This window comes from Acartia tonsa, chromosome 9 (genome assembly GCF_053477335.1).
Source record: "Acartia tonsa isolate MP-2025a chromosome 9, ASM5347733v1, whole genome shotgun sequence".
Lineage (NCBI taxonomy): Eukaryota > Metazoa > Arthropoda > Copepoda > Calanoida > Acartiidae > Acartia > Acartia tonsa.
Window position 1 is genome coordinate 44,722,612 of NC_137268.1, and position 12,686 is coordinate 44,735,297.

A 12,686-nucleotide genomic window follows, 5' to 3' on the forward strand; every position below is an offset into this window, starting at 1 on the left:
CAAAATAAATCTAAAACAATATTTTGGGGACAGATAAAAAGGTTGGCTCCCAAAGTCACGAAAAAATCTGCTGAAAATTTAATTCCGTTGTTGGTTACAGCTGATTTTCTCGTGTGTTTGTGATTAACTTTAGATCCGGTTGTGTCATATTGGGTTCAGTGTATCCCGACTGGGTTAGGGCCACTAATTCATGACAGCATCTAAATGGAACCATCCCTTTCCATAAAAAAACATTTATTTTGTAACTGATATGCAGGTAATTCTCTTTCTGTGGAATAATATTTTTTTGCAATATTATTGCAAACTTATTCAATGTTTTGCATTATAAAAGAATGCGATTTATAAAATAAAATATGAATCAGCATGTCGCTCTTTAAATAAATTGTGACTAAAGCAGGGTTCCGGAGCCGGGAGCAGCAACATTTTTGGTGGAGCCGGAGCCGGATCCGGAGCCGTAATTTTCGTTAAAAACGGCTCCGGCTCCAGAGACACCGCCAAAAGTGATTTTTTAAAGTAATAATATAATTTGGCAACGGTCTATTTCCATATAATAAACTGAAAAACTATTGTTACTTAACAAATAGACACACATCCTTCTACTTTTATATAGCTTTAATCAAATAAAAGCGGGTCAATACCAGCTGAGTATCCACAAATTCCCCAATAGTAGCTGAGTATCCACGCATATTTCCCAAGAGTAGTTGAATATCCACACTTTTCCACTATGGTAGTTGAATATCCACAATAGTTTCCTATTGATATTTTCATTATATCCTTTCATAATGCTGATTCCCATGACAATAAAGCAGATTAATGCAAGCAATTCAAAACTATCATTTAACTTTAATACAGATTTAGAAACCAAATATTGAAAATCAATAAAAGCGAAGCTCTGAAATGAAAGGACAAACTAACATTAACAGGATAATATTGCATAAGTCTATATAAAATTATTGTAATTATAGTAAATTTGTTGCAAATTTGCTTAAGTATATGCTACTGTTTAAGGACATACTACTATAAGGATTATTGAGATGCTTCGCTTATAACATTGTACCTTATCGTAATAAGAATCAGTTTTCCATAAATTAGATATCCTCAAACTTATAAATAATAAATACCATTTTGATATAAATCAATCCACGTATGTTTTTGTCTTGAATTTAAGTTGTACAAAGAAGCCGAAAAATCTCCACCCACTTATTGCACCTTGAACTTTAAAACAAGGATGACAAAATAGAATAGAATAGAATAGAATTTATTAACTAATGCAATACATTTAAATTATTAAATATACATATAAAATCATATTTTAAAAATTGCATAGCAAGGAGTAATTAAGCCTTGGAGTAGGCCGTAAATTTACCCCTTTAATTGATTTCATTTATCATTTTATTTATAGCCAGAAATTACAAAAATTATTTATTATATAAAGATATTTACACGAATTTAATAGATCAATAATTAAGTGGGTTGACTAAATAACTATTTACAGTTACAGAAGTTGGTACAGATTTTATTTCTTACAGGAAAAGCATTTTCTTTTGTTGCAATGAAATGATTTATAATTTAAAAGATAATCTTTTTTAATCATGGACAATGATTTCTTTACAGAGTCTGAAAGCCTTATTTCATTTCTCAAGTTATTCCAAAGTTTTGGAAATGACACTGCTGGAAAATATTCAAGATGTTTTGTTTTAGGTATACTTATCAGTAACTTTTTTGATCTCTGAGAAGAAAGAACTTTAAACATGTTATCAAAGCTTTCTGGGAGTTTCTTATGAAAAAATTTACTTATAAAATTTAAAATGTTTAAATTTACCAAATCATCAAATTTTAAGATTTTAGATTGTCCAAACAAAATTTCAGTGTGTGCATTATAATCAGCACCTACAATAATCCTTATTGCCCTTTTTTGGTGTTTTCTTATTTGATCAATATCTTTACTTTTAGAGAGACCCCATGTGATATTAGAATAATTTAAGTGAGGCAAAATCATTGAGGAATAAATCGTTTTCAAAGTTTTTGATGGGAGAACATTTTTTATTTGATTTAATGCATATAGAGAACTAGAAACTTTGTTTTTTACCATTTTTGTATGCTCATTCCAATTGAGAAATTCATCAAGATGTACCCCAACAAATTTAAAAGACTTTGTTTCATTTTCATTGCTGATTCTCTCAACTTCCTCCCCATTAATGAAGATTCTAAAGTTATTATTGACAGGTTGCATACTGCTAAGTCTGAAGACCATGTATTTTGTTTTAGATACATTTAAAGAAAGTTTATTTGCCCTAAACCATACTGATGCCTTATCTAATTCTTCATTTAATGATGTTTTTATGGTTTCTAAATTACTTGAGGTTTTACAAAATATTGTGTCATCTGCAAAAAGGCTACAAAATAAGGTTGTTGAATTTGGAAGGTCGTTTATATACAACAAGAACAAAATTGGTCCAATGACAGAGCCCTGTGGTACTCCATGGGTTAATACTTTTTCTTTGGACTTTACACCATTTATTTCAACATACTGTTTTGTATTAGTTAGATAATTTTCAAACCATTTTGCAGATACACCTTTAAAACCATAGTGTTTTAGTTTGGATAGTAAAATTGGTATATCACACGTGTCAAATGCCTTTTTAAGGTCAAGAAACACACAGGCACTGTATTCTGATTGGGGCTTATTCAGTCCGTCATAAACTTTGTTGATTAAATGTATCAGTGGTTGTTGTGTGTCTCTTGACCTTCTGAAGCCATATTGATGTTGATATAACATTTTGTTTCCCTCAAGATATCTAATCATTTGAAAAGCAACAATTTTCTCAAGTAATTTAGAGAGGGCTGGAAGTATGGAAATAGGACGATAATTGTCAAATCTATCTCTTTCACCAGCTTTGTAAATAGGTATAATTTTTGCACATTTATAGTTATCAGGAATGTAGCCAGTGTTTAAAGAGAGGTTAAACAGGTGAATGATAGGCTTTACAATTATTGGCATTATTTCTTTTAAAAGTTTCATAGAGATATTATCATTACCTACACTTGATTTTGATTTTAATTTGGACAAAGTTATATTGATAATAAAAGAGTTTACTTCCTGAAAGTTAAATTCTTCATCATATTGATCCCCCAAGAAATCCCTGAAAGATTTAGAAGATTGAGGTATTGATTCAGAAAGTCTTGGCCCAACATCAACAAAAAAGTCATTAAAGCCATTGGCTATCTCAGAGAAAGTATTATAGGATTTTTGTGCATCTGTAAAAACACAAGGCACGTCATTTTTACACTTTTTTTTCTTGACTATTAAGTTAATTAGCGACCAAGTCTTTCTGATATCAGTAACACAATCTTCAAATCTTTCATGGTAATATTTTTTCTTCTCTTTTCTAGCAAGTTTTTTGAATTTATTATTTAGGCATTTAAATTTATTTTCAGCAGATTCAGTCCTAAGTTTAAGTTTGTTTTTAAAGGCCCTATTTTTGGCTTTTCTGATTTTTAATAACTCCTGTGACATCCACAGGTTAATAGGAACTTTTCCTTTGTTTACACATTTTTCTTTTAAAGGGAAACTCTCTTTAAAGTACTTTTCTAATATGTTACCAAAACTTTCAAAGGCAGTTTTCGGAATATTATCATTATTAACACCTTCCCAATTTTGTGAAGAGAGTTTCTCTTTAAAGTTTTCTATGTTATTTGGACTCATATCATAATAATATTGTTTTTGGTTTGAAGTATTTTTTTCACAAGTTACATTTAAGTAAAAAATTGGGAGATGATCAGAAATAGAAGATATAATTAGGCCGCTTTCATAAAATTCTTGCTTTTTATTGCTAAATATGTTATCAATGAGAGTTGCTGAATTTTGACAAATTCTAGTAGATAGAGTAATCATTGGTAGAAAAGAAGTGGATATTAATAGGTTCAAAAGATCATTTGTTTGGTTGTGGGAATCAAAGTTTAGAAAATTTGCATTGAAATCACCCCCAAATATAATTTCATCAGATTTTTTTAAAACTGGGTCAGTTTTAAGAAATGTTAATTTTTCTCCAAACCATTCTATAAAGTTATTTAAGTTACCACCAGGAATTCTGTAAATATTGCCTATAATCTTAAATTTGTTCTTACCAAAAAATACTTTTATGAATTGAGTCTCAAATTCGCCCTCTAAAATATATGATAATTCATCAATAATTTCATAACTTAAGTTTTGCTTAAGATATATTCCTAAACCCCCACCCCTTTTTCCTTCCCTTGTTTGTAAGATAATATCTTGATAATTTTCTAATCTAGTGGTCTGTGCGTTATTTGCTGCCCAAATTTCTTGAAATAATAGAATACTAAAAGAAAATTTTTCAGTTTCTATCTCCGATAATAATTCTTGTATATCGTCGATTTTATTATTTATACTTCTAATATTCTGACTATAGACTGAAAACTTTTCCTCTCTCTTTCCAATGAAGTTTACAAATTCATGGTTTTCAAAGTAAGAACACGAATGATTTAAATTTGAATCTAATTGCAAAGAATTATGTCCAAGATTATTAACTAACTCATCATCCATTTTTAATTTGAATGCCTATATTATTTTTGTTTAAATGTACCAAAGAAAAAAAAGCATTAAACAACCCATTTTTAATGCTATGATAATTTACACAGAACATATACATAGTAAAATAAATATTAAGTGATAACAGATAGAGATTAGTTTTAAATTCGGGTTTTTCAAAAATAAAATATTCATCCCATTTTTACACCATTATATTCTAGTTTGATTCACTTTCGGATTGTTTATCATATTTTACAGGAGACAAGTTGGAGTAACTCACCCACATAGTAAGTTTTAGAGTTGTCATTTTTGTAATCCAAAGTAAGCCGTTTAGGAGCCGCTCCTTTGCTCAAAGTGACACTGATAACACCATTTTCATTAGAAGTAAAATGGTTTATCTTTCCATCCCTTTTAAGCTCCTTTAGTTTTCTGATTAAATCTGAACGCCTTTTTGTGAGTTGGAAAGTTAACCAAAAGTTAGGTCGTTTTACCTTTCTCACCTCCTCTTTCTGGGCTCCTTGCACTGATGCCTTCCCCTCCATCTCGTTCTCCTCCATCGCCCCAGGTTGACTTACAATCTCCTCCTCTTTCCTGGGCTGTGATGGCTTGGGCCCTTTCAAAATCGCTGAACATAGTTTAGCATATGCTGAGCCCATCCTTCGATTATTAAACCTTATAATACCACAACCTTTGGATGTAGGGTGGCATGCTTCAATATCCAGAGCTGGGTCAATATGAACACCATAATACTTCTCTATAGTGTCGCATATTTGCTGGGTGTATAGTTCTTCTCCAATTTCTTCTGGCTCTTTTAGAATAGACTTAAGGTTCTTGGCTGCATTTTCTGGTGAGGCAAATAATAAAGTACCTTTCATTGCTCTTTGTTGGTTCTGGTCAATGTGATCGCTGTTATATCTGACCTGTGCCTGTATGTTGGTGGGAACACCATTTCCTTTCCATCTGTTGTTATCTCCTCCCCCTCCTCTGGGCAAGTTTGTACCATTCTTCCCCTTTCCACCCTTTACTTCCCACTCTTCCTCGTCGCTTGAACTCTCACTTTTCATTTTTAAGTTGACCGATAGTTTTAATTAGGGTGTTTAAAACACTTTTAACAGAATTTTCATTTAATGTCAATTTATTTACATCAACTTTTAACTCACTTAAAAATGCACTAGTGACTGGGTCCAATTTTACTTGAGTCACTTGAGGTGGTTTGTTAGGGATCTTTTTTGGTCCCATTATACAGCTATAACTTTAATTTGTTAGAGATTTATATATTTTTTTGAATCACCCTTGTCCAAATCTAATCACTTGAAAACATGTGAACAGGACAAGATACAAAACTAAAATCATTAAGTTGGGCATACAATAATCAATTTGATTTGTTGGTAATTACGTTCTTTATAATGTGCTTTACAGGAATCATAACGCCAAGTTTGAAATCGACGGACGGACAGGCGCACAGACCCTTATTATAAAAAAAACTTCGCTTTTTAAAATGATCAATCTTCAGGGCTAATAATCATATATTGTTTCTGGCCAAAAATCCCTAAAGCCACGATTTTATAGAGTTATTATAATTTCCTAAAAATGTAGAAAATCTTTGCTTTCATTTATTACAATATATGAAAAAAAATTGTTAAAAAGCAACATGTTTAAAATTGACCTACGGACTTTCTATTACAGAGTTGCTACGCTTCCTAAATCGTGATCAGCTGAAATAAATTTCCTATTCGAGCCCTAGTTTCCTAAAGTGTACAGCAGATAACCCAATTATTGCAGACCCTATTTTCAGCGACTCCGGTCAAATGGAAAAGCGATTTAATGTATAACGATTTATACATTATACATTCAAAAATTTTAATTTTTCAAATTTTGATTTTTTTTGAAGTTTGAAGCTTTTTTAGCTAGTAGCAAATATTAAGATAGGACGCGGAAGCTACGCACACTTTCGAAAACTAAATTCAGTTCATCTAAATCGTACCTTTTGTATTAAATCTATAGGACAATTCTAACATGTAAAATTAACAAAAAAGCTAACCAAAATAATTGTTTAAAAACTTTTTCTACCCCAATGGTAGTTGAATATCCACATATTTTCCCAATGGTAGCTGAGTACCCAAAAATGACCCCAATAGTAGCTGAATATCCACGTGGATACTCAGCTGGTATTGAGCCATAAAAGCAAAATATTTTATATTATTTATTTTATTTTATCAATTTCAATAATGAACAAAAGTTGATATATTAATTTTAAGGTAGGAGCCGGAGCCGGAGCTGGAGCCGGAGCCGCATAAAAATTAAACGGCTCCGACACCCTGAACTAAAGTATTTTACCATTAAATTTAATTAAACCCCAAAATCAAAAGGATGATTTTGATTGTTAAAACTAAAGTTCAGCAGTTAGGGAGATCCTTCGGTACAGACATACTGACATACAGACAAAGATCCTATAACTTTATCTTAAGGATTAATATAATTAATTAAATATGAACTCAAAATACCTATTTACCTTCCAATTAAACTTCTTTTAGTAAACCTAATAAGATTATTACCTTAGTTTTAAACTTATATTTCTCCAGAGCATTTTCAGTTGAGTGGGGGATACAAAAGAATTTTCCAGCAAACCTTCCTTCACGATGATACACATAGGAACCTGAAACAAGATTAGTCTTCATTAAAACATAGGCATTTCTTGTGATTAATACCTGCGGCATTTGCCTGCTTGCTGTGATGGAGGTGTTGGGTTCGAGTTTGGTCTACACTGCGTCATACTAGAGTTAATAAAAATACCTACTGCTGATATGTATAGTGCGTTATACTAAAACTGTAAGCAGGGGGAATGCCTTGACTCGTAAACAGGCTCACCTCATGACCATGTAAGAGTGGTACTTTCAAAGGGCTGGTTGTCTTTGGGATGCTACTCACTTATCCTAATAGAGGGCGTTTATTTAGAGTATCGTATCCCATTTCAAGTGGATGGTTCGCTAGATGATATCTTGAAATCGAAATGGCGATTTAAAAAGACCAATGAAAAAATTATTTTTTAAACAAAAATAAAAGTCGAAAGACTAGAAGTTAGATTTCAATAAGCATAAAGAAAATTTTGTAAGCTCCAATTATTTCGGAATTACTAGGAATGGATTTTTACAGAATTTTCAAAATAGCAGAAGATCATATGGTGCTTTCCCTCAAATTGTCTATTGAGCACTAAAAAACCCCCTAGCTTTGAAATAATTTGAAAGTAAGGTGGCAGGGGAAGTTTTTACATGATATGCCTAACCCCAGCAGAGCCCTGTCTATGACTAGCTACTTAAGGGAAACGACCGAAAATATTTTTTTTTATATTTTGAACAAATAATACCTAAAAATATAAAAATATGTAGGCGGTTTCTATCTAAAACTATTTAATTATTTAATTAAAGCACATCGTTGCTATACAATACAAATATGTAGTGTGCATAGCATTATGCATTTTTTAATCTTTCAATTAATCTATATTTGTATGTTTATTAGTCATACTCAGATCTTTGTTCTATCATGGTCATTTTATGATTTGTTTGTTATTAGCTACAGCAACTCTAAATCTAAGCCTATAAGGGTTGGATATCCGGTAATTTACTGGATACCAGATATCTGGTATTAGAAATCAGCCAGATATCCGTTATATGGCCCAACCCTATTATTTAGGTATGCAATTATTACTTGCTACTCCTTCATATGTTATAATTGAGACGGCCCCCATTTTTTTAAGGTAAATTTAAGGTTTATTTTTACACAATAGAATTGAAATTTTGTAAAGAAAATCTTTAAAATTGAGATGGTACAAACGCTTTAAAGACAGGTCTTTATGCAGATTTTAAAAACTTTGCAGTGCTAGAACCATCGCAATTTTTGCATTATAGAAAAAAATATTTTGCATGGGTCATTTTTTTCATAAACCAACCATATTTTGGCTAGGGGCCAAAATTTTTCTAGGACGGGACACTGTAATAATCATCGCCAAGCGGAATTTTTATTCTTTTTTTTTCTGCAAAGAAAAACAAAAAACAAGTCATTGTTGTTGATTATTTTTTTTATCTTCAACTACTTTAAATGTACTATGCTTAGCAAAATATAATAAAAGAAAAATAATAATTAGTTCTGAAGAAAGACAATGATTTCTAATTTTACAGAATATCAGCCACGCGTCAGCCGCGAAGAAGTCTCAAATATAAAACCGTCCGTATGGTTTACAGATTTATTGCAATAAGGGTCAGATATAGACTTATAACTAACATCTAAAATGTAAAAGGTTGATTTCCCTGAGGCTCACTGGTGGCTGCCGAACTCTGCAGCACAGTATCTTTCCTGAATACCAGTGTTTCGGATCCGCATTGATTGTATGCGGATCCGGATCCTCCAAATTTGGTCAGTGCGGATCCGGATCCTACCGGATCCGGTTCCGGATCCATGACAATAAAAATGAAACCACCAAATTTTAAAAAAATATTTATTCTTTAACTCGAAGTCAAAAATACTTTTAATTTTCAAGTCTGAACCTAAACCTTAAAGATTGGCTGTCATCAAAAGAATGTCTGAGATTTTATATAAATTTAAGTAGATTTTTCCATATTTTCCGCATTTTTTTGAGTCCAAGGATCCAAAAAAAGCGGATCCTTGCGGATCCGGATCCGAAACTCTGCTGAATACTTTATCATCTAACTATCTCATTTGAAAATAACACTAACAGCCTAATAGAGAAGTTCAATTTAAGTTAACTTACCTAATCTTAGTAAAATGTTACAGTAGTCACATCTGAAGCAAGCACGATGGAAAAACTTGCCCTCAGCTGACATTCGTTCCACTACATATACCTAAAAAAAATATTATATATAAATAATCTTCCAAAAAATAAGTCTAATATTTTAACATTCTCGAAGCAAAATTCGAAAACTTTCTTATATTTGAAGTTGCATTTTGATTCTACGATTTTTCATTATATTACTATCTGTAACACGATGCTATGAATTATTTTTCAGTATGGCTGATAACCGGTACTAATCTAGCGGATATTAATCGTTTAGGAAGCCATACTGAAAAAATAAAAGGCTAAATAATGACCAATGTGGTGAAGGGGGTGGGGGGTTATTCTAAAAATATCTCACCTTTTTCTAAAATTGAAATATGGAGGTCGCCTATATACCCCCTTACTTTCCTGAGGGCGTAGCCACTGGTGAAAAGATAAAGGCATGAAAACAAGAACTGTTAAGAAAATGCACGTAAATTGATTATACTCTAGGGGGATATCAAATAAGATAGGCACTCTCAACTCAAGGATAAATGGATTTAGTAAAAATAGATTAAAACTATCCTATTATTTATACAAAGATCTTCTTCGTATGTAGATAAAGTTACTAATATCTACTGACTAAGTTCTCTATTTTGAGGTTTTTCTTAAAAGTTACAGAATGGCCTTAAACCAATTTATTCTAAGACATAGTTTTAGACTCTTTTTCCGTCATTTATTACTACAAATACAGAGCCCTAGATGTTAGGGGCGCAGCCACTTGTATATACATAAAAGAATGAATTAATCCATAGGCGAAAGAGATACAAAAAAGATCTCGCTAACTGAAACATAAGGATATGTAAGCAACAAAATAATACATTTGACGGTTCTATAATATTTTCCTAATAAAAAAAGTAATTAGAATTCAAAACCTAAGTAGCTAGTAACAGAATAAAAAAAAATAAGAAACCCTAAGACAATTTCAAATTAATGGCATTTAAATATGAATTAAAATATGTAAGACAAAAGCTATTAAAATCAAAATGATCTATACCTTTATTTCCCCCTTGTGCACTATTGCATTTTTAATAAAAGGGTAAAAAAGTCTTTAAAGTATGGTGATATAAATAATAGGTGTAATCTTTTCAAAGTATGAAATCTTTATTATAAATTGAAAAATATTAAGAAAAGCTTTTTTTAATGCAAAAAAAATAAAGTAAGGATTCCAGTCATTTATAATCAATTAATTCGCATATTGATCCAATTTTAGAAATTAATAAGAAAGTAATTATCGTACATAAGATACTTATTTATAAGGAAACATAAGATACTTAAATAACCAAAGGGATAATTACATGAAGTGTATTTAATGAGTTAAGTTATTTTAGATTTGTGATCCTTTACATTTTTTTGTAGAATAAGAAAAATATAGTTAGGATGATTATCAAAAGAAATATTAACTTTTACCACGCATTTTTAAAAGCGAAGCTTTTCTATAATTAGGGTCGGTCCGTCCGACCGTCCGTCACGGATAGCTTTTTTCGTTAATTTAGACATGTTAGAATTGTCCTATCGATTTCAAATTTTGCATGGTGCTTCCTTTAGTAGTTAGGTACGATTTAGAAAGCGTAGCAACTCTATAATCATTACCAAAATGTCCGTACGTCCATTTTAAACAAGTTGATTATTTTTATTTTTTAAATAGCTTTTTTTCGTTAATTTAGGCATGTTAGAATTGTCCTATCGATTTCAAATTTTTCATGGTGATTCCTGTAACAGTTAGGTACGAGTTAGAAAGCATAGCAACTCTATAATCATTACCAGAATGACCGTACGTCCATTTTAAACATTTTGATTTTTTTACATTTTTAACAACAAATTTGTATGTGACCTAATTATCCGATTGGTCTCATTTTTGGTATACTGATTCCTAGGACAACAAAATACAATATTATAAGCGAAGCAACTCTATAATCAAGTCCTAAAAATGTAAGTATGTCCATAATCATTATCTTGTATCGAGCAGTTTTTCAACAAATTTACTTACAATTTTGCTTTGTCTCTTAAACATTCGCATTCTGATTATTCAGTTCTGACATTATACAAGTGTTAATGTCCGTTTGTCCTACCGTTTCAGAGCTTCGCTTTTATGGATGTTGTCATCCTTGTTTTTATTTAAATAAAACCATGCAATTTGTGAATGGAAAAGTTACCATTTCAGAAATAGGATTTTTGGCATAAATTACAGTATAATTGATTATGGTTTTAAATTCTTGATATCGCAAATACTACACAGGAGAATATTACTTTCTATCTTATGCTTCCTAAATGAAAATGTTGTAAAAGATCAGAAAAAATAACATGATCATTATTAACTATTCATATCAAATACACTTCATTAAATTCCCCTTTTAGTCTAGAATAAATTGGTGTTATTAGCAACGATTTTTAAAGAATTCTAAATCATATTAATTCTAAAGAAATGTTTCGTATTAGTATTAAGACGTATGAGCATATATATGTAACATGTTTATCCAGTAAGATCTATTTCACGACTTTATCTATAACTCCATTTTCTTTAAAAGATCAGAATTGGTTCTGGTAAACTTTATGTTATCTGGAAGTAAATATACATGTCCCTTACAAAAATACAATACCCTTAAAAATGAATTTCCTACTTTATAACATAAAAACCATAAAATGATTTTGGTTTAAGGATGGGGGAGCCCCTAAAGGCATTTGTTACTGCAAAAATATGCATTTTGTAGGATAAAATTAAGCAAAAATCAAATAGTTTTATATAAAACTTTTTCCAGTTAAATATTTCCTTTTTTAAAATCTTTGTTATTAATGAACAAATATGTCCTTGATAAATTCTTATTTATTCCTCTAAAAACCAGTTACACACTATTTCAAATCTTAACTAATCATTACGTGGAAACGGTTTTTTAAAAATCTGTTCAATCAATAATCAACTAGGTATTAACTATTATTTAGAATTTATTTATTCCAATTTAGATTTCACTCGTATACAGGGAGGGAGGGGACAATGAACTGTAAATCATACTAATCCCCAAAGTTTTATAAACACGTTCTCTCACTAGAAAGCTAACATTACTCTCAGGCAAAGTATTGATTGCAAAGCATTGAGAGAGGGAACAATGGACTGTTTAATAAACTAATCCCCAAAGTTTTATAATAACGTTTTTTTACTCAACAACTTTGGGGACTTTAGTAAATTTTGAATGGTTGGATCATTGAGTTGAGTGTATAAACGTTTCAACAACTAATTTTAATCTACTGAAGGTTTAATTTTGTTTGTCATTATTGGGGATGTAAATCAATTTATCTGCCATTATTATCCCT

At 30.8% G+C, this 12,686-nt stretch overlaps 1 protein-coding gene across 1 annotated transcript in view; it reads right to left on the reverse strand.

Annotated features, from left to right (window-relative positions):
- Mical (Molecule interacting with CasL) overlaps positions 1–12,686 on the reverse strand; it is a 237,842-nt gene that overhangs the window by 44,179 nt on the left and 180,977 nt on the right. Inside the window, exons 37-38 of the mRNA XM_080171110.1 lie at positions 9,315–9,405; positions 7,105–7,205 (exon numbers count right to left, since the gene is read on the reverse strand). Coding sequence (XP_080027236.1) covers positions 7,105–7,205; positions 9,315–9,405 — 192 coding nt within the window. The remainder of the gene's footprint in view (positions 1–7,104; positions 7,206–9,314; positions 9,406–12,686) is intronic.